The 22,688-nt window shown below is 38.5% G+C and overlaps 1 protein-coding gene across 2 annotated transcripts in view; it reads left to right on the plus strand.

Moving 5' to 3' along the window:
• The first annotated feature begins 705 nt into the window (after nt 1-705).
• cacna2d4b (calcium channel, voltage-dependent, alpha 2/delta subunit 4b) overlaps nt 706-22,688 on the plus strand; it is a 40,997-nt gene continuing 19,014 nt past the window's right edge. The window contains exons 1-16 of one of the 2 annotated variants that reach the window (XM_079859591.1): nt 706-1,211; nt 1,296-1,426; nt 3,974-4,055; nt 4,276-4,392; nt 4,541-4,600; nt 4,819-4,981; nt 6,304-6,435; nt 6,561-6,621; nt 17,352-17,502; nt 17,584-17,658; nt 19,611-19,700; nt 19,799-19,912; nt 20,142-20,220; nt 20,938-21,071; nt 21,308-21,325; nt 21,776-21,934. In XM_079859591.1, the coding sequence (XP_079715717.1) occupies nt 1,206-1,211; nt 1,296-1,426; nt 3,974-4,055; nt 4,276-4,392; nt 4,541-4,600; nt 4,819-4,981; nt 6,304-6,435; nt 6,561-6,621; nt 17,352-17,502; nt 17,584-17,658; nt 19,611-19,700; nt 19,799-19,912; nt 20,142-20,220; nt 20,938-21,071; nt 21,308-21,325; nt 21,776-21,934 (1,572 nt within the window). In that variant the 5' untranslated portion in view covers nt 706-1,205. The other variant, XM_079859592.1, reaches the window with a different exon arrangement.

Below are 22,688 nucleotides of genomic sequence, written 5' to 3' on the forward strand. Positions count from 1 at the left end.
TTTTCAGTTGTTCAAGTGAGCATCCTTGGATACCTTTGGCTGAGGACTGAGTTTTATGTGCTTGTAAGTGTGTCTGACCTTTTTTCTCTGAATGAAGTTTGATCATGATGATCTCTGCTGTATTTTGCCTCTTAATCATGAAAACTGTGCTTGTTTATTTCTTTTATTTCCCAGACCCAGATGCACATCAGGGCTTTTCTGGAAGTCAAGGTATATTTCGGCCCTCTGAGATCACTGATGATGATCACAATAGCAATAAATATTATTAAATGGAAAGATCAGCCAAAAAGGAAAACCTGTTATCATATAATCACCTTCAAACTTGAATGACTTTCTTCCATCCATGGTACACAAAAGGAAAATTATGAATAAAATAGCCTACTGGTTGTTTTTTCCTATACAGTTACTATGAACTGAACAGGCACTGGAGTTTTACATAAAATTATAATAAATGATACGGCATGAGGACGGCTGCAAATCATGATACAAAACAAATGACCGTGCCCCCACTAGATGGCCTTGTCCTTCTACAAACCAAAGCTGTTCACTTCCACTGATTGGATGGACATGGGCCAACCTCCTGAAATCACTATTAATCCTCTTAGAGACAACAAAATGCTTACTCGCCCAATCCGCTGCGTCTTTCTAATGTGCCCACCCTTTTCTCCTCTCTCCATTTCCCCTCCCCACTCTTATGAACCCACTGTGTGGAGAGATTGTAATCCAAGTGGATTATACTGTAAATTGGGTGATGGAGGATTGCATGCTCTGGAAGTGAATCTCAACTGCAGCATTGTGCTTGCCTTTCGTTTGATTCATATACTATAACTGGGATTATTTTGTGCCAAGAACCATGGAACTTTGGAGAACACCTTTCAGATGTGATGCTTTGCAGATGACATGATGGAGAGAATCTTAAAATATTGATATCACGTTTGCCTTGATTTTAACAAGAAGGAAGAAGGACTTAATGATAGCATTAAGTGGATTATTTGGATTATCGGTATCATCCCAAATATGAGAAGCACTGATTACTCAAAGGAGCCCAATGGGAGTTTGAGAAGTTTCTGGAAGATCTGAGCATGATTAGAAGTCTTCCGTCGTGGATCACAAGGCCCTCCAAGAACTTTTGGATGTGCAAGTTCAGTTGATGAGGAGCTCAGAAGGGTCGTAAGAGACGTTCGAAACCATTTAGGCCAACATGAATGGAAGTGAGTGGAATGGAAGTTGGGTTTTAGTCGTCTTACTGGAGTCGTGGATTCTTTGAAACGTCTTCTCATGACTTCACCATACAGATGTTGCTCTTAAGCATAGATGTCAGCATCATGGGTCATATCAGAGGGTCTTCCTGGGTCACATTCCTCATGGTCTACACATGCTGGCTGTGTATTTTTACACATGCACAAATGAAGATTCCACCTGAAACGTAAGATTCACCTTAATTTGATCTGTTTTATTCTTATAGGCATCCTTGGTTTGATTTTCAGTGAAAACAATAGATGTTGAGCTTGTTTGATGTATTTTTGGGTAAATGCTTCCATTGATGATATAATATTAGGAGACTGTTTTGTTTCTATTGTGTTACTGTCCTGTTTTATTTTATCAATGGTTTGGTAGATGCTTGTAAGACCAGACAGACTATTTCCGGGTCTAATTTGCTCTGTGCCATCTTCAGTTTCATGCACATTGGAAGACAGGAAGTGAAATTCATTTTTAGTAATTCCCTGATTCCCTGAGTTTGTTGAGGTGTAAAATTCAGTTCTCATGAGGCTTGGAAGTCGTTCAGTGCAATAGCAGATGGCAGACACTTTGCGATATACGTAAGCTAAGCAGCTGTGAAAATATTTTAAGGTGGAGACGCAAGATAATTTGGTTGAGTATGCACAATTCTTTCATTACTAATACAGAAATATATTATTATATAATTATTATCTGTATAATTTATATAATGATTATATGACTTTAAATATAAAATAAATTTAATTATTATTGAAAAGTATGTAAACTATTTGTATAGTACACCCAAAAATGAAAATTTTGTCCTCATTTACTCACACTCATATCATTTCAAATCTTTATGACTCTTTTTTTCTGTAGAGCATAACATAATGTGTTATAAAGACATTTTTTGTCCATTAAAAACACTCAAAATATTTTCATTTATGGTCCACCGTGGAAGAGTCATACAGGTTTGGAACAACATGAAAGTGAGCAAATTATGACTTAAATTTTTTCAGACATTGTCAACTAGTAGGTTAATGTCCTGACTTGAAGTGGTGATACACTGATGGATCACACCAGCTCGTTCTCAGATGGCAATGCAGGCCACAGGTCCTGTACACGAAGGAATATCACTGGATTTGAGCTTTTGAGTACTGATAACGTTATTTTCATGCATAAAAATTATAGTTTTATAACAGTATGTGTACTAGACCAGCTCAGCATGTAACACAGAGCATATTTCAGGCCAGTGCATCTGTGTTTTAAGGATTTATTGCTGAAAACTGTTTTTCTCTTGACCTTAATCCCAATGTTTATTTTTAGATTTTTTGGATTTATATAACTACAACAATTCAAGGACAAAATTGTTCCACTGCATTTAAAAAAAAAAATAGAGTCATCAATAATTAAAAATATAATTATTAATAATTAGTATATATTTTAAAGGTTCGGAAGTCTCTTATGCTCACTAAAGCTGTGTTTATTTAAGCAAAAATACAGTAAAAAGAGTACTAATATTTCAGTTTCAAAAAAATGTTTTCTATTTTTATATATTTTAAAGTGTAATTTATTCATGTGCTGCAAAGCTGAATTTTCAGCATCATTACTCCAGTCTTCAGTGTCACATGTCCCTTCAGAAATCATTCTAATATGCTGATTTGGTGCACAAGAAACATTTCTTATTAATTAAGCTTAATGTTTTTGTGAAAACCGTGACTTTCCCCAGGATTCTTAAATGAAAAGAAAGTTGATTGAATAAGTACAATTTGTTTTAAAATAAATTATTTTATACAGCACCATATTGTACTTTTATTCCTAAATTTTGCTTATGCAGGGGAAAAAAAAATATCTTCATGGTTGCTTCCTAATCTGTTGTGTTGTTCTTGACTCCCTGTTGATTTCCCTCGCTGTAATAGTATCAGTATCCGCAACATTGCCAAGCTATTAACACAATTCCCCTAGCCCTCTTGATGATCCCAGACTCCTTAAGGTCAACAGAGATTCTTCAACATAAGCCTGATGACGTTTAGACAGACTGACCAAGATCTCAACTCTTATGACAAAATGCTGACAAGGCTCTTTATATGACTAACCACAATGTAGATATGCTCTGTCATGCTAACTCAAGCATGGCAGAGGTGTTTTATTATAGTATATTTATTATATATATGTATATTTGTGGAGTTTATATCATTTACAGTGACCTCATATGTACTTAATGTATAGGATTGTTTGAGTTTGGATTGCAAAGTCTCCATTCACTGTCAATGGTCAGAGATCAATAGATTACTTGGAATCCTATAAAGTGATTATGGGCCACCTGCAAACTAAGACAATTCTGTATATTTATAGACCGACAGATGGGGGGGGGGGGGGGGGGGGGGGCAAATGTAGACATTTGTTTAATAATTTTAAGTTTACCAGGGGTATTGCAACTAAATTCTTTACTGTGTACCTACCCAGCCAACAGGGAACGTTCACAGAACTTTAGCTACGTTCTGGCAAGCTTCTTTCAAAGTTTCAGAATATTTATAGATCATTCAAAAATAATGTTCTCATCATGTTTGCAAAATTATAAGACGGAATGTTCCCTTAACATTTATATAACCAAGAAAAAATGTTTAAAAGAAGTTGAGCATTCATGGAAAAATCTGAAATAAAGTTTTCATAACTTAATGGGAACGTGAGCAAAACATTCTTAGAATATATTTTTCTGGGTAAACACTCAATTCAATTTTATTTGTATCTCTAGGGTTCAAAGATGGGCCATCACCCTTTCAGAGCAAATCAATGCCATTGCATCAAAATATTCAGGAGCTGCTCTATTACAAAAGGTAAATATCAATGAAATTGTAAACTTTCCCAGTCTATTTAAAAAAAAAATGTTTTGTCATATTAATAGTCAGTAAAATAAATGAGCTAATTATAATGACTGTTTCTTGCTGCCTTCTTTTTTGCATGTTCAATCAGGAGAACCATTGGATATATTCCATAAATAAAAACAAATTGTTCTTGAAAATCAAAATGCTAAAACCATTCTCTCTGTTTGTCCAGAAACTCAAAGATGTTGAATCCATCATCAGAATAGAGGACGTGGATGGAGCTCGATTAGTGCTGGATTTTTCCGAAGAAATCGAGAGAATGCTTGGCAGCAAGATGAAGTCTGTGAAGGTCAGTGTAAGGTGCTCATTTTTTATTTATTTTTTAGATTTATCCTAATTTTTAAGACTCTGATTCACAGTTTAGTGTTATTTTGTGTGGAACTTTGGTTTTAACTCATAAGAATGAATCGAAACGATACTGTTCTCTTTTTCCTCAGAGGCTCGCAGACACAGCTGAGGATGCCGACCTGTATCATGAGTTTAATGCATCTTTAAAGGTAAAAAATCATCAAAATAAAAATGATTTGGTATGTAAACCTGATTGTAAAATTATGGCATAAATATCACTTATTAAATTGAAATTAATTAAATAAATAGATAATTAAAATATATTAAATATTTGATTATATAAATAGTACATTTATATAATACATATATTAAATTAAGTAAATACAGTTATTGCATGGTCATTTTTTTTGTTATATTTTTCTATCAGTTTGACTACTATAATTCATTATTGGTGAATACTATGGATGAAGAGGGAAATTTCATTGAACTTGGAGGCGAATTTCCATTGGAGGAGAATGAACATTTCAACAAGCTATCAGTCAACACTTTAATGAGTGACATCCAAGTTCCAACAAATGTGTACAACAAAGGTATGATAGCAATGATGAGAATCTCCACTGGCTTTGTATCTGATTTAAATAGGGCTGGGTAAAAAAGATCGATTTCTCGATTTTAATCGATTCTCATTTTTACGAAACGATATCGATTCTTAAATCCCAAGAATCGATTAGTAATCCTGTTTTCAGTTGATGAATGAATGGAACATTGTTTCGAGCATCCCATCCAATAAATCGCAATAATCTTTGTGCTTTGTTATTATTGATATGAAACAAAGTCTCAGATTTCAAATTACGTCCATTTTCTTACGAAATTCAAAAACATAAATACCGTTTTTGGCGCTGTGGCGAGATCGCTCTGGCGAGAAGCAGCAGCGCGGAGCGCACGTGATCTTCTCTTCCGCCTTAATACCAGTTACAGCGCGAAATAAACATGAATGAGCATCTGCAAGTGTGTTAAAAGATAGAGTAAAACTTATCGAAGTCCGTATCATGTCACATAGAATCGCTCAATCAGTGTTTCAACCGTGGAAAGACGTTAGTAAACAATGTCATGTAACGTCATTTCCTCAGAAAAACCATATCCAGTGACCATAACTCGTTAGTCAGCTAGAAAAATTAACTCTAGAGAGGAGCATTTTGTTAAGTATATGCACCATATTACATATTCATTATAATTTTTAATGTGCTTCAATATTTAATGCATGTTTGAATATATCTGGAAAGTTTTTTATGACAGCCACCATTAAAATTTGTATATAATTTCATATATCTTTATTATTATAAAAATAAATAAAAGTGTATTTTAAGTGTTTGTATACAAATCAGTTAATTTTTACCAATATTATAGTTGGCTAATGAAGCCTATAGGCAACAACTGACTCCCATAGTTTACAATAATAGTTAAGAGATTTGTTTTCCTTGAGAAAACTTGCAATGTATTGTACCTGATATCCAAAATAATCGATATTGAATCGAATCGAATCGTAATCGAAATCGAATCGAATCGAATTGCAAGCTTGTGAATCGAAATCGAATCGAATTGTGAAATTTGTGTCAATACCCAGCCCTAGATTTAAACACTGGTTAATCAATGAAAAACACTGTTATTTTTAACTTTTGTCTTAACAATTAAAATTCAGTATAAAAAAAGAGTCAGTATATTGTATCAAACTTCACTTATGATTTGAGTGCTTAACTCTATATATGATGGTTGCATTTATATTCTGAACGGTGTGAACTGAAATTAAGATTTTTTTTTTTTTACATTATTAACAATGAACTTTTCGATGCCTATTTTGTGCAAATGCAATATTTAAACATCTAAAACTAATTTGTGTCGTGTTTATTTGCAGATCCGGACATTCTTAATGGAGTGTACATGTCAGAGGCCTTGAACGACATCTTCATCAGTAACTTCCAGAAGGATCCCACACTCACTTGGCAATATTTTGGCAGCTCATCAGGCTTCTTCAGACTCTATCCAGGTTTGATCAATTCTGCTTTCAGTAACATTGTTTCATATTGATCAGTCCTACAACTTCAACGACTAAAAAAATGTGCATTATTAATGTAAAACACATTTCGTTTTGCTTGTCTTTGTACCTTTTAGGAATCAAATGGACCCCTGATTCTAATGGCGTTGTTGCTTTCGACTGCAGAAACAGAAACTGGTGAGACAAAGTAAAGCATTTGACCTAAAACATTTGACCTCCTGCATGTCCAAGTGCTTGGCAATGTAGTGAGGTTGATTCATTCATATGAAATGAAATCTATGCCAATTGACTTGGATTCAGCCAGGTATTTTCCTGACCCAGAGTGCAACGCAGGATTATCTGTGTGGATGCCACCCAAATGTCTGCTTGTGTCTCAGTTAGGCTCTGATACCAGTGAAAGACTTTAATCTCATTCTTAAGTGGTTAGCAGCTCAACAGCCAGGTTAGTAGGACTGACACAGGCTCCATATGTGAGTGTTTATACAAAGGCAAGTGATTGCAATGAATCTGAATAAACACACCAGTACTAAGACACGGCCATTTTGAAACAAGACAGATTTGGATGTACGTCATCATTGTGTTTGTGACTGTCTAGCCCTATATAGGACTGAGAAAATGAGAAAGTATCTTATATACAGTACATTTGGATATTTATGCGTTTGCTCTAAAATGGCTTAAAATGGTGATTTGTTTTTTCAATGTGTTTTTCAGAGCCGTTTTTGCCAAAGAGATGAATGGTGCTGAAATTAGATGAGATGATGTTAAACTAAAGAAAATGTACTGTTTTAGTTCAACATAAACGGTGCTAGGTACTACATTTGAATTTGAACTTACTTTGCGACCGTTAAAAAAGTATGTTCTATATAATATGAATGTGTAAGAATGTAATCCGGACATACTACATCTGCCATGTTGTCATTATCATGTGACCTACCAGTGTCAGTTGTGTGGCTTCACTGCCATTCATAAATCCTCTCCCGTGGCCTCATGGGATAGTAAAGTGTCCATCGAATGCGCATTTCAGAATCTCGCTGGAAGTAGGTCATCTGGGAACTATGAATTCTGACATACTACTCTGTTGGCGTACTGTTTTTCGCATACTAGGGAAGTATTCAATTTCAGATGCAACAAAAGTGTTTAATAGTGATGCACGATATATCGGCCACCATATCGGTATCGGCTGATAGATGTTCCATTTTAATGTTATCGTTATCGGCCCGATAAGAAAATTTAGCTGATATTACAGTTTTTCTCGATTGCTTAAACACATTTCTTGAAACTATGCCTCGTATTCTCAAAACTATAAACACAAATCCATAACGTCTCACCCAATTCCCCAAACATCCTATTTTCAGGTCAAAATGAAGCTCTACACTCAAAACCATTCATTCTTGCTGAAAAACCAAACTTTGCCCTCAGACAGGACACACAAGCCCTCAAAATCACACACACTACAACATAGTCTAAGACACTGGTGCAATAAATTCAAAACAACATTTCCAAAACTGGTAAGTTATGTTGCTTGTGGTTCCCACCCTCACAAACCTTTTCACATGATGAACACAAAAGACACAACCAGTGGATATATTGGCACATTTGTATTCATACACAGAAAACACACACACACACAAAAACATTTTTTTTCTGTCTGTTTTACTCTCTTTTTTTACTCTTTTTTTTTACTCTCTTCTCTATTTTTTTTTTTATATTTACTTACGGTAAGATGTGTGTGACCAACATATGACAGTAAAAGAGCACACACAAACCATATTCTAATATGGAATTCGAATTGTATTGGAATGGTAAAGAGTGTTGGGACGTAACAGGAGGGCCTCCACTCAAGGATACAATATGATGGACACGTCTAAGAATGTTCCACATATGGTTGAAATACCTAGAAAGATAACATTCTGGGAGTCAAGACTATAAAGGAGAAAGGAAGCCCTCCCTTCGCGGTCACACTCTGTGTCACTCTGTGTGACTGTACGATTGCTGGCCTTTTCAAATACACCTCAAAGACTATTGGAAATGTTTGTCTCTTATTTAGTGATAGAATTTTGTTTGCCACCACACCTCCCTGAAGGTTCTCGAGGCGACGGTAAAGCGACTCAAATTTGGCCTTACTTGTAGCCGAGCCTTCCTCATAGTCATACCATTGATAAAGACATGGGCAACTAGAGTGGCTTGAATTTCATCTGAGACTGCTTGTCTTCTTGTCCTTGCCCTTCCTCCTCCTCATTCTTATCCCTCTTCCTTCATGTCTTTCTGGATCCATTGTTCCAAAATGCAATAAATTGATTTGGGCCCTTTTATATATCTATTGAAGGATCTGATTGATGTGTGCTAAATTTTGACTCTTAGTGTTTCCACTTGGGTAATTGTGTGCTAACTGAGCTGAAGCTGTGCTAACTTGAGTGAACAATTTTGAATGCTAGTGCTTTCTAAATGACAACATGGTCTAGGCAATGAGAAATGAAGGGATTTGTGTGTAGAGTTTTGCAGTGACAGTTCAACAAATCTGACTCATGTGTCAAAACAGGGAATAGTGTTTATAGTTTAGTGAAATGGGTGTGCTTTTTGATAAATGGTGTTATGGTTTTGAAATTTTAGTTCAAAAGCCTGGTTCTGTTTCATTCTTACTGACCGCCAGAGGCAGTGTAAACACTATGGATAATCGCTGCGCCAGCTAAGATAGGTCGAGTAAATATACCAACAAAGTCACGTTGCGTGACGTATGCTGAGCCCTGGAGGATTAGCCTATAGGCTACAGTAGCTCAGCAATCTACCTCTTTCGCTTTCTCGCCTCTTTGAGATAGGTTCTATTCATTGTATTGGATTGGATATTTTCGCGCTGTCAAGTGCAGCTTATTAGAGCAGCGAGATTCGTCCTCACAAGCTGTGACAGCGCGCATCTACAAGATTTTGGATTACTTTACAACACTTGGTGAGTTATATCACTTTATCGGTAACACTTTGTGCCTCTCGGTGCAATCCGGTGGCGTGTGTTTACTGCACCTATATTAACGGTCTCCCGTTGATCTAACGTAACGTTTTCTCGGAGTGTTGTTTTCTTTCCTCGAATGCATTTTACCTTTATGGTTCCTCGGTTCTATCCGCCGACCATTTTAAACGCTTAATATTTTCTTTTACTTGTTGAATATTACCTGTCGGTTCACCGAGGTAATTATTTTATTTATTTATTATTATTTTCATTCCGCTTAACTTAACCTTACGGTTCACCGAGGGTGTTAGCGAGTAATGATGGCTAACAGCTCGATCGCCACTGGTTTCCCAATGGCTTGTAAGCTGTGCCCTAATCATCTTCTCCCTGACGACGGTCATGACATCTGCCCGTCGTGTTTGGGCGTTCAACATCTGCGAGAGGCTCTCACGGACCCGTGCATGCACTGTAGCCTTTTGCCTATGTCGGAACGACAGCTCCGTCTTGCCGAGTTAGACCCTAATTCAATGGTGAAACTTGGGCAGGTAGATGTAGCCCCTTCGCGCACTCGAAAACGCCGTGCCTCGGCGGCAGCTAATGCTCCCCTCCCATCTAAAAAGGCCAAATCGCGAGACGATGTACATTCACATGTTGAAAAAGGCTCACTTTCTATGACGGTATCGGCACTTTCTTCTGAGATGGCGGAGCTGAAACGCCTGCTTCACTCGCTTCAGCCTGTCACATGTGCTCCGCCTGTAAAGATGACACAGGAGGATGAAAATGTTCAAAGTCGGGAAGAGTCTCTTGTCTCCCCTTGTTTTTCCCATCATTCTGAGTTCGATGTGCTTTCTACAAGTGCTTCAGATTCATTTTTTCACGATCATGGGGATACTTTGAAGGTTGCTGCACAACCTTCACCTCAGGCTGTTCTCACTGGTTACCCAGCAGCAGAGGGGTCTAGTGGGGGGTCTGTTCAGTCGTCTGGACAGGCCCAGCCCTCCTCCGATGATACTTTGGCTGTGCTTCGAATGGCAGTTGCTCGTTTGGGACTTGATGAGTCACCTGCACAATCTGCCCAAACAAATGTGTTTTTCAGACAGACCACAGCTTCAACCTCTTTTGCCATGCCACCATGTAAGGATTTTGTGGCTGAATTCTCAGATGCTCTCACCGGTTCTGGTCCGCCTAAGCGGCGCCCAAAGACTGCTCGAATGCTAGCATCCATGGCTGGAGCAGATTCTATCGGGGTGGGTCGCGCTCCGGAAATTGAGCAGCCTGTGGCAGCTTTGGTGGTGTCTCCTGATGAGGCTCTACGTGGGAACGTACGATGTCCCAGTGCGCAATGCGGTCGTACGGATTCCTTGCTTAAAAAGGCATATGAGTCAGTTGCCTACATTGCCCGAGCAGAAAATACAATCTGCCAGTTACTCCTTGCTACCACCAGTATGCTTGAACCGGCAAATGCGGATCCCTCGGTTTCACAATTTCTGCAAACTGCTCTGTTGACTACAGGCCATGTGACCCGCGAACTGGGTAATCTAACAGCCACGCTTCTGGCTGCCCGCCGTCAGGTGTGGCTTGCCCAAGCACGACTGCCGGAGGACTGTAAAAAGACATTGAGAGACCTTCCTTTTGTTCCCGGGCATCTTTTCGGTCCAAATGTTCCGGAACTGTTAGAAAAAAGAGTTAAATTGTCTGAAGCCACTCGCCAACTAACACAGGTGCAGCGCAACCCTACGTTTAGGATGCCAGCGGTTCAGACCCGACAACACTATGCCCCAATGGAGCAACGTTTCCGACGACACGCTACACCTCAGTCACAGCCCCTTCAAAGACCTCGTGTTCCTGGAGATGCAAGAGTTTTTCGCCCACCTCATCGACCATTTCCAGGGGGACCCCGTCAGCGCCCCCCCGCAAACACAAAAAATCGCACACATAAAGCCTGAGACAGTCAGGCCGGCGGTCGATCGTTTTTCTATAGATCAGTTGGAGTACTGGAGATCAAACACAGCAGACCCCTGGGTGCTGGAGACTCTGAGCAGGGGATATACTCTACAGTTTCGACGCCGGCCTCCCGGATTCTCAAAAATTGTTCCTACAATTGTCAGAGATGCGGTTCGCGCAAAGGCTCTCTCTCTGGAAATTCGTTCACTGTTAGAGAAAGGAGCCATAGAAAAGGTCCATCCCCTCGTTCAGGGAGACGGGTTCTATTCAACATATTTTCTTGTTCCAAAGAAGGACGGTGGTTTCCGTCCAATTCTCGACCTGAGGTTTCTGAATTTGTTCCTGAAGGTCCTTCCTTTTCGAATGCTGCGCACAGCCGACGTTCTTCGGTCTGTGACTGCAGACGATTGGTTTGTAAGTGTCGACCTGAAAGACGCATACTTTCACGTCCCAATTGCTGTACATCACAGGAAGTTTCTACGTTTCAGTTTTCGGAATCAAGCTTACCAATTCAAAGTACTACCCTTCGGCCTTTCCCTTGCTCCTCGCGTCTTTACAAGGTGTGTGAGCGCAGCTCTGTCTCCTCTTTGGATGAGAGGTATGCGCATCCTTCCTTATTTGGACGACTGGCTAGTCTGTGCCCCAACAGAGCGGCAGGCAGTACAAGACTCCAGAATGCTTTTGAGTCATGTGCAGAAGCTAGGGTTTTCTGTGAACGAGAAAAAGAGCCGTCTGATTCCATCACAGACCACTACGTTCATAGGAATGACCCTGAATTCCTGTCTAATGTCTGCCACCCTGTCTCAGGAACGTGTGACAAACATTCTGCAACTTTTGGCTCGCTTTCGCCCGGGAGTGTCTTTACAGTACGAGGTGGTCCTACGACTGATAGGCATGTTAACAGCGGCTACTGTGGTGATCCCCCTGGGTCTACTCCACCTCAGACCACTCCAGTTATGGAACAACAGTCTGCGGCTAGATCCCACCAGGCACCGCCATCGACTGGTTATCATTTCTCACCGTTGCATATGTGCGTTGAAGCGGTGGAGACAGTTAGAGTTTCTGAAGGCGGGGGTGACACTGGGTGTTGTTTCCTCTCGTCGGGAGTTGGTCACAACAGATGCTTCCCTCACAGGATGGGGGGCAACGTGGAATCGGAGAGGTATTTGCGGGCGTTGGACACCGATCCAGGCCACAGAACATATCAACCTGCTAGAGCTGAGGGCGGTGTTTTTGGCCCTAAAGTACTTCATGCCGGTTCTGGCAGGCCGCCATGTTCTCGTTCGGTCCGACAATACCTCAACAGTGTTCCATCTGAACCACCAGGGCGGCACAAGATCCCGCAGGTCTCTACGGTTGACTCACGAGATTCTGACATGGTGTCAGCCACGACTCGCTTCACTGAGAGCAGCTCATATTCCAGGAGTATGCAACCAGACAGCAGATGCTCTTTCCAGGGATCAAGTACATCCAGGAGAATGGAGGCTTCATCCAGTTGTAGTCCAGGAGATCTGGCTAAGATTTGGAAGAGCAGAGGTGGATCTCTTTGCTTCAGAGACGAACACCCACTGCCGATTATGGTTTGCAAGGACAGAAGTGTCCAGTCCTCTGGGCCAGGATGCACTGTCTCACGAATGGCCGAACTGCCTGCTGTATGCGTTTCCTCCTATCCCTCTGTTGTGGGAGACATTGCACAGGATCTCCCTGCGCAAACACAGAGTGTTACTTGTGGCACCTCGGTGGCCAGCCAGACCATGGTTTCCTTTGTTGCTGAGACTTCTGACGGGAAACCCTTGGAAGCTTCCCCCAGAAAGGACCTCCTCTCCCAACTGGAGGCCAGTGTTTGGCACCCGAACCCGGCTCGTCTGCAGCTTTGGGTCTGGCCATTGGGCTAAACCCTTCCCTGGAGCATTGTGATCCTGCTGTTATTCACACCATCTCTAATGCTAGGGCTTCTTCCACACGGCAGATTTATGCTTCTCGTTGGAAGCTTTTTTCTGCATGGTGTGAGGAACAAGGACTCGTTCCTGCAACGTGTGGCATTCCGAGTATTTTAAGATTTCTTCAACGTTTACTGGAAGAAGGAAAAGCAGCTTCCACGCTGAAAGTGTACGTTGCTGCTATTTCTGCATATCATGTTCCAGTTGGTGGATCTTCTCTTGGCTCTCACAGTCTTGTCTGCAGTTTTCTGAAGGGTGCACGCCGTCTGAACCCTGCTCGGAATCCTCATTTTCCTGTGTGGGATTTGTCACTCGTGCTTGATTTCCTGGGCTCACCCCAGTTTGAGCCCTTGCAAAGCATTGACATTAAATGGCTGTCTTTGAAGACTTCTTTTTTGTTAGCTATTGCTACTGCAAAACGAGTTAGTGAGTTGCACGCACTGTCTGTTGACAAACTATGTTTGCGTTGGTTACCGGATGACTCCGGGGTGGTTCTACGACCAAATCCTTCTTTTCTTCCGAAGGTTCTTCTTCCTCAGTTCATAAATCAGCATATCGAACTGGCCTCTTTTCAGACTTCTTCAGAGTCTGATCCAAGTGCCCAACTTTTGTGCCCTGTCCGTGCCTTGAAATATTATGTGAACTCTACTGCTCAGATTAGACAGTCAGACCAGCTATTTGTCTGCTATGGTGGTGTGAAGAAAGGTGCTCCAGTGTCGAAGCAAAGGTTGTCGAACTGGATAGTGGAGACAATTACGTTGGCCTACAAGGCAGCAGGAAGACCTTTGCCCTGTGGACTAACTTGCCATTCCACTAGGGCCATCTCATCTTCATGGGCTGTTTTTAGAGGAGTTCCCCTGGTGGATATCTGCACTGCTGCAACCTGGGCTTCTCCATGCACGTTTGCCCGGTTTTATAAGGTCAACGTTGCTGCTCATCATGCCGTTAGTTCTGCGGTTCTTCTGGAGCGGCCTTAAATCATCAGGTGGGTGGCATTCCTCATGACTATGTTGGTATGTGTCATCCATAGTGTTTACACTGCCTCTGGCGGTCAGTAAGAATGAAACAGAACGCTAGTTACGTATGTAACTGTGGTTCTGTGAATTCTGGATGACCGCCAGAGTTCTCAGTCACTCGGAATGCGCGAGAAAGGCGTACCGAGGTAGATTGCTGAGCTACTGTAGCCTATAATCCTCCAGGGCTCAGCATACGTCACGCAACGTGACTTTGTTGGTATATTTACTCGACCTATCTTAGCTGGCGCAGCGATTATCCATAGTGTTTACACTGCCTCTGGCCGTCATCTAGAATTCACAGAACCACAGTTACATACGTAACTAGCGTTATAGTGTTTAAGCAATCGAGAAAAACTGTAAAGCCGATAGACACTTCAGATGTGCACTGTTCGCTATGATGGTTTTGAATTGCTTGAAATACTTCAAAAAAGGACAGTTAAGTGCAACATGCACAGCACAAGTCGGTCATATAGGGTACATAAAATTATAATAAGAACATTATAATTGTGTGCTTGGGACGTGGGACGTGGCTTTTAATAATAAGACTTGTTTTTGTAATCAGGCTCTCGGTTATTATCGGTATTGGCCACATTTTCATATCTGTGCATCCCTAGTGTTTAATGTTTACAGTATTTCACAATAGCTAAGACACATTTCTTGAAACCTTCACCCATATTTTCAAAACTTTAAACACAAAACCCAGTCTTTAAACTAAATTCACAAAACCTCTGACTCTTCTGGCAAAATCAAACACTTGCCTCAAAACCATTTGATCTGTGCTCAAAATCAAACAATGCTTTCAAAACATATACACAGCCAGTCAATATCTAAACACTCATCAGCATTCATTAGACACTACATAAAAAATTGAGAACACAGCGTCCAGGGCATGTAGTTACAGAGAAATTTTTTTTTTATTGCATATAGAAAATAATTTTGCCATAAATAAAAGTAAATAATTCACAACTCAGTACAGCAAATATATTGCATACTGTAAGTACTGCAAGTAATACAGTATTGAATGTCTGTATTTTCAGTATAAAAATAAAGTAAGCCCAAAGAAGAAAGACAACTCTAAATGAAAAGCGTATTACACAAAATATTGTGCAGTTGCAAAATCAAAGTCAATGAGAGCCTCTTGCTAATGGGAGAACAAAGGAGTCCTTCCACCCTCATTTGGTAGTCTTGCAATTCTACAAAAGGGAAAATGCTCTTACAAATGTATACATACAGTAACAATAGTAATGGACATCACATTCATATGTAAAATGTATTGTAAATCTTTTTTTCTTTTTTCCCCAGTCCGCTGACAAACTGATGTACTGTATCAAATGTATACAGTAAACTTTCAGTCGCACAAATTAGAAAAACAATACATTTACCTGTTTTCTTCTCTGAATGTCCTGATTATGGTGGCCACAGAGAATCTGCTCAAATTGGGTTGTACTCTTTGTCCTGCTTCCCTCATTGTCATTCCATGAACTAGAACATGGTCTATCACAGTTGCCCGAATTTGATCTGAAATTACTATTCTTGGTCTTGCTCTTCGTTGTCCTTGTACTCTTCCTCCTCATCCACCACCTCTTACACGAACTCGTCCTCCTCTGCCTCTCACATTGTTTCCATCCATTGTTGGAATCAACATTCAACGTACCTGGGCCCCCTGTGTACTCTGAACTGGCTTATATTCTAGACAACTGATTTGATCACATCATTAGAAACAAGTGTGAACAATTTTGAGTTGTTGTGTGTAAACGATGACAGCTGTGTTGTAGTTGTGTTTAACTTTTGCCACATGTATTTACCATTTTGCAACACAGTGCAAAATGTGTTTTAGTGAGTGAGAATGTGTTTAGAGTTTTGCAAAAAGAGTGGATGAGATTTGCAAACAGTGTCTTAACTACCTGAACTTGTTTAAGGTTTTGCCTACAGAGTGACTGATTCGACAAATGGGTTTAGGCCACTGAGCATTGGGTTCAGAGAATGGGGTTTAATGTTTTAGCAATTGTGAAATACTGTAACTAAAACAGTAAAAATAATAAAATATAATAATAGATAGGCATATTATCCATGTTTTCTTTCACAAAGTGAAAGATTAAAATGTAAAGATTCAAATCTAATATTTTATTAATTAAATTCATATATCTTTATACAAAAATAGTACTAAACAGCAATATTTACCTACATATATATTTTACTTAAATATTTTCATATGTATTAAGTGCCACGCAAGGACATCTATGAACATTGTTGAGTGATGATGCACACTCTCTGATCAATGAATCAGAGTTTTGAATCAGTGAAATGGACAGTTTGAGTCACGTCTTGTTTTGGTTCATGTTTCAGATCACTCTTGTTTCATGTCTCTGTCATGTAATCCCCTGTTCTAGTCATGTGATCCTGCTTTGTGTTCCCTTGTATTATGTGTCATTTTCTGATTGATTTATTGTCTTTATTGTTCACAGGTGTCCCTTGTCCAGTCCTTAGTCTTGGGTTTATTTAAGCCCTCATGTATGCCTTGTAACTTTGTCAAGTATTGTTTCCCTGTAACCACTGTTGGTGAGCACCATGTCCATGTCTTGAGTTTCATGCCATGCCTTTGTTTTATGTTTGATCTTGCTTTTGAAGAGTATTAATCAACTGCACTTGAGTTCTACAACTTGCCTCCAGTGGATCACCTGTTACAGAATCAAACAATGAACCAATCAGAACATGACACATAAGACATGGGAACACATGGCAGGATCACATGACAGAGACATGAAACCAGACTGACATGAAACATGAACCAAAACAAGACCTGACAGTTTGAACTGATTCACAAACTTAACTAAATCATAAAAACCTGTAACGTAATGCTCTCATAATCATAATACTCCTATATTAATTTGGTCACACTTTAGTTTAGGGTCCAATTCTCATTAGTAGCTAAATATTAACTATGACTTTTGCCTCAATAAACTCCTAAGTACTGTTTATTAATAGTTGGCAAGTTAGTTATGGATGTAGAGTATGGTCACGCAGAATAAGGCAAACTTCTAAGAAAACCCTCTCTCTCTGTCGCAGGTATATCCAGGCTGCCACCTCTCCTAAGGACATCATCATTGTGGTTGATGTCAGCGGCAGCATGAAGGGTCTGAAAATGACCATTGCCAAACACACCATCAACACTATCCTGGACACGCTCGGGGAAAATGACTTTGTCAATGTTATTGCAGTAAGAACACACTTTGCTTTCCATATAGCATAATTTTCTCATTTTCTCAGCATTGTAAAATTTTGCACGTCCTTTTCTTAGTACACTGATTATGTCCGCTACGTGGAGCCCTGTTTTAAGGGAACATTGGTGCAGGCAGACTTGGACAACCGCGAGGTAAGTCGATTATCCACTTCACTTGAGCCTGAGTAACTAAGCCAATGACTCCAATCGGCACCGCAGGATACCGGCACCCTACCATTCCCTCATATGCACTCACGTATGCCTCGCACACGGAGTTACATTATTATTTTCTTTTCTATAATTTATTTAGATTTGTTTTATTTATTATCTTTATCATTATATTAGATTTGTTTTTTTCGTGTTGTTATATCTCTGAATTATTATATTTTATTCAATATTATTTAGGTCTTGTGCAATTTTATGTTGAACTGTTTTCATTCCATGCGACTCTCATTTCAATCAAATCTAAACAATCCCTCCATCTGCCTTTGGTTGGAAAAACAGATTGTCCCAGCCCAAACTCATCCCACTGGTTGAACCAATGTCGCAATGTCAGGCTGGTGTTAAAATTTGTACACTTTTTGGGAAATCAACATGTGCCTGTTTTACTTATTGGTTATACAGTAGTTACTTATAAATAAATGTATATATGAAGAGTTCAGATGCAAAAGGCTCTAAGTGCCATCTGAAATTTTCTTCTAGAATGATCATTTTTATCAAGCTTGTATATTTAAGTTCAGTAATTTCACTTAAATGACAATTAATAGGTCATTTTCATTGCCATTTAAGTGAAATTACTGAACTTAAATATACGAGCTTGATAAAAATGATCATTCTAGAATAAAATTTCAGATGGCACTTAGAGGCTTTTGCATCTGAACTCTTCATATCTCTTTATATATATATATATATATATTAAAAATAAATAGTACATTTAAATATAAAAAAACAAAACTATTTTTAAAAATGACTTGCTTCACAGAAGTGAATGTTTGCACTCGAATGAATTTTTTTCAGCAATCACTGAAACAAATGGTGTTTCTTTTTAAGGGACACTAGGCTGTAGCTTTGACGGTGAAACTAGGCCCATCCCCATCCTGTTGCTTTTAGTCATGTGATGGGCTAGCGGGTGCATGATTTGATCTAATGTGCAGCTTTTTTGCTTGTTATGTATCAGAGGGCAAGTAGGGACATACTCTAATCTCTGGAATTACAGTTGGATACAGAATTATAGTGCGATCGGATAGTGAAATTACTGCAGGTAGCACGTTTCATCCTTTGGATCACTCTCGTAATACTATTTTGTTAGTGAAATCAAAATTCAGGCAGTTTTGTACATGCAGTAGAAATAAACCATATATTTATATTTATTGATAATGCCACGAACTGATCACATTTTTATTTTATTTTAATTGAATTAATTACATGATAAGCTGATTAATTAATCACTAATATTCTCACATATCAGTGTTTGTGAAGAAAAGACCCCAAATGAAGATAATTCAAAGACCGTTTTCTGCACCCCTGAGCGCACTAAATGGCCATACTATTGTGCATCTCTAAATACCCACAGATAGGATCATGTAAATTGTGTAGGACAGTTGGACAGGTCTGTGCATTCACAGACTGGGACTTAATACAGGTTGATGGGTCAGTAGAGCTCGTAATGACATTCCCTGTCTAAGTCACTCTGCATCTGCTCAAGGTTCTGACACAGATCCTCTAAGAAATACTCAACACACTGAGATCCCTGTCCCACCGGCTCAGATGAACTTGATCTTATGTTTCGTCCCATTTTTGAACGATCTCTCTAAATCTTAACCCTTTTATTGCCACTGGTCAGTTATTATCTGGGAAAAAGACATGCAAGTTGTCAAAATTATGTTTTAAAAAGAAGTCAGCAAGAAGATTTGATAAATAAATTCATAAACAATTTTTCTTTTCAATTTTTACTATTTGTAATAGTTTTGGTTTTAGCTTTCATTTTAGTTGACAATAACAGCACTGGCCGAGGAGAAGCAGATGAGATACTGAGATTTAGATTTTTGGGGAAAGTGTAAAAGATTAAAATCCTCACTTTTTTCCTATCCCATCTCTCCTTTCAGCATTTCAAGCTGCTTATAGATGAACTCCATGTGAAGGGAGAGGCTAAAGTAAAAAAAGCCATGAAGGAGGCGTTCCGCATCCTCGCTGATGTCAGTATCATTCACAATACTTGTTCACATAAACATACAAAACTGCATACGATGCCAACCCTCTGCATGTTCCCCATGTTCTTCTTCCTGTCTCCTAGGCCAGAGCAAATGGTCAGGGCAGCCTATGTAACCAAGCAATTATGCTGATCACAGACGGAGCCATGGAAGATTTCCAATCAGTGTTTGAAGAGTTCAACTGGCCTGACAGGAAGGTAACACACAATCTGCTCACTCTACAGGGAACGGAGGCTGTAACATATGACGTACAGCATCTATAAAATCTGCAAACTGCTCTGTAAAATTGTTGGAGAACCTTCTGGAAAAATGTCTTCATAAACCGATTTTAAGACAATGAGTCTTGATTGAACAAAAAAAATGGATGGATATATTTCCAAAGGAACAATGATCAAACTACAGTAACATAAAATGTCATGTTTTCAGGTACGGGTTTTTACTTACCTTATTGGCAGAGATATGACCTTCTCAGAAAACGCCAAATGGATTGCCTGCAACAATAAGGGTATGTAGTCAGCCAAAAAATTAAAATTCAATCATTTACTCTCCCTCATGTGATTCCGTATTACTTTCTTGCTTCTGTAGAACACAAGATTGAAACGTTCGACATTCAATAAAGGACAAAAAAGCACCATAAAAGTATAATTCTCAATATGACTCGTGCTGTACAGTATTTCAGATCTTCTGAAACCATATCATAGTTTTTGAGTTGTTAATCTTCCCCTCCAGTGAGCTGTCAACTCAGTGAATTGAACTCAAGACAGACATCAATTTGATTTATCAGTGAATCATTTAGGTCAGATTACTAATCAAATGTCCAGTTAATGAATGATTCATTAATGCATTCTTTGATGCACCATTCAGAACAGATGATTCTTGTGAACTGGATCAACTGATTCTTTTAAAAAAAACTCATTTAGATTTGTTCCTGATTTGTTCTGGTGAATATTTAAGTTAGTAATAACTCTAACTTAATATCACACAACTTAGTAAACCTGAAATATAGTGCATTAGCATTTGATCAAGCTTTTGTGTCTTTTTGGAAGCTTGAAAGCACCATTTCCACTCATTATAATTTCACTCTTTATAAATCAACATATTGGAACCATAAGAGCAGATGGTTCATTGGTAAAAAATTCTCCTTTTGCGCTGCACGTTCATTAAGCTCTTTTTCCATCAAGAAAATATGCAAAAATCGTATACATACATTTTATATTTACAGGATATTATACTCACGTCTCTACACTGGCTGACGTACAGGAGAACGTCATGGAGTATCTTCATGTTTTGAGTCGACCAATGGTCATCAACCATGACCATGACATAATCTGGACCGAGGCATATATGGACACTGTTGTGAGTAAAACAATCAGAAAAACACCAGAGAATTTGATAATACAAAATCAGCTTGAATTCACATCTCAGAAATTCCCAATTCTCATTTTCCAACTGTTCATAATTCATTTCAATGTGATTTTTTGTGCTTTTTGACCCAAACGTGTGCTAATATGTATTGTGTCATGTTTCCTCATATATCACTGCACTAATGTGATTCTTTCCCATTCATCGCCATCATCTTCTCTATCACACAGCTTCCTAACACTAAGGAGGTAACTCTTATAGACAGTAAAACATGCTTCACTGTATTTTAGCATGTATAAATAGAAGACTTTAGATATTTAGCCTGTGCTCAGAGTATAATGTAGTTGTTAACCTGGTCAGCATAGTAGGACTTCTTGTTTTAGGGCGCCCCCTACTGTTTATCATCATTTATCACATTTTTCAGGGCATGATCTAGCTTGCACTATTAAAATCAACATGAAATGTGGTTTGCAACCCATCTTACTTCTGTAATGACTTATTTCCAAGTGAAACAAAAATAAAAGTAAAGTGAGGCTTTATTTTACTCATTTGGGATTGTTTTGATCGTGAAAAATGTGCATGTGGATGGTAAATAGGGTTCATTTTGATTTCATGTTGATTTTAACTGTGTGCAGTCTGAATGTTTGGTCTTCAACGTGTAAGATGCAAAATTGCTTTTTCTCAAATCTCTCCCATAGCTGTTCAAAAGCAAGGCTCACAGTCTGCTGCTCATGACGTCAGTGGCTATGCCAGTGTTCAGTAAGAAGAAAGAAACGCTTTCTCATGGCATTCTGCTGGGAGTGGTGGGAACTGACGTCCCCCTGCTGGAAGTTATGAAACTTGCCCCGCGATATAAGGTACAAGAAAGCCACCACTTGGGTTGCTAGTGAAGTTTGAAGCTTTGAAGCTTAATAATGTACTTATTAGATATATAATAATAATTTGAATCTTATATATATATATATATATATATATACCACAGGTGCTATTTGTGATTTCAGTAAAATATTAGTGGGTGACAAGCTGTTAATTGGAACTAAATATGAAACATGTCCACATCATATTTCAGTTCAAAATCAAAAAAGAGAATATATATATATATATATATATATATATATATATATATATATATATATATATATATATATATATATATATATATATATATATATATATATATATATGAAAATATAACAAATTTTATAGTTTTTTATTAAATATATATTTATATTATGACATTATTTTTATAACAAGCACATTTACCTCACAAATTTTAGGATCATAAAATATTTTATATTTTTATATAATATTTATATTATGACATTATTTTCATAACAAGCACATCTACCTCACACATTTTAGGAGCATAACATATTTCATATTTTTATATTACATTTATATTTATATTATGACATTATTTTCATAACATGCACATTTACCTCACAAATTTTAGGATTATAAAATATTTTTATATTTTTATATTAAATTTATATTTATATTCTGACATTCATTTCATAACAAGCACATTTACCTCACAAAATCTCTTTATCATAGTTCTCTGGAGTTCTCTGTGTAATTCTCATAATTCACAATGATGAAAATACTCACTGT

The sequence above is a fragment of the Squalius cephalus genome (genome assembly GCF_949319135.1).
Source record: "Squalius cephalus genome assembly, chromosome: 23".
NCBI lineage: Eukaryota > Metazoa > Chordata > Actinopteri > Cypriniformes > Leuciscidae > Squalius > Squalius cephalus.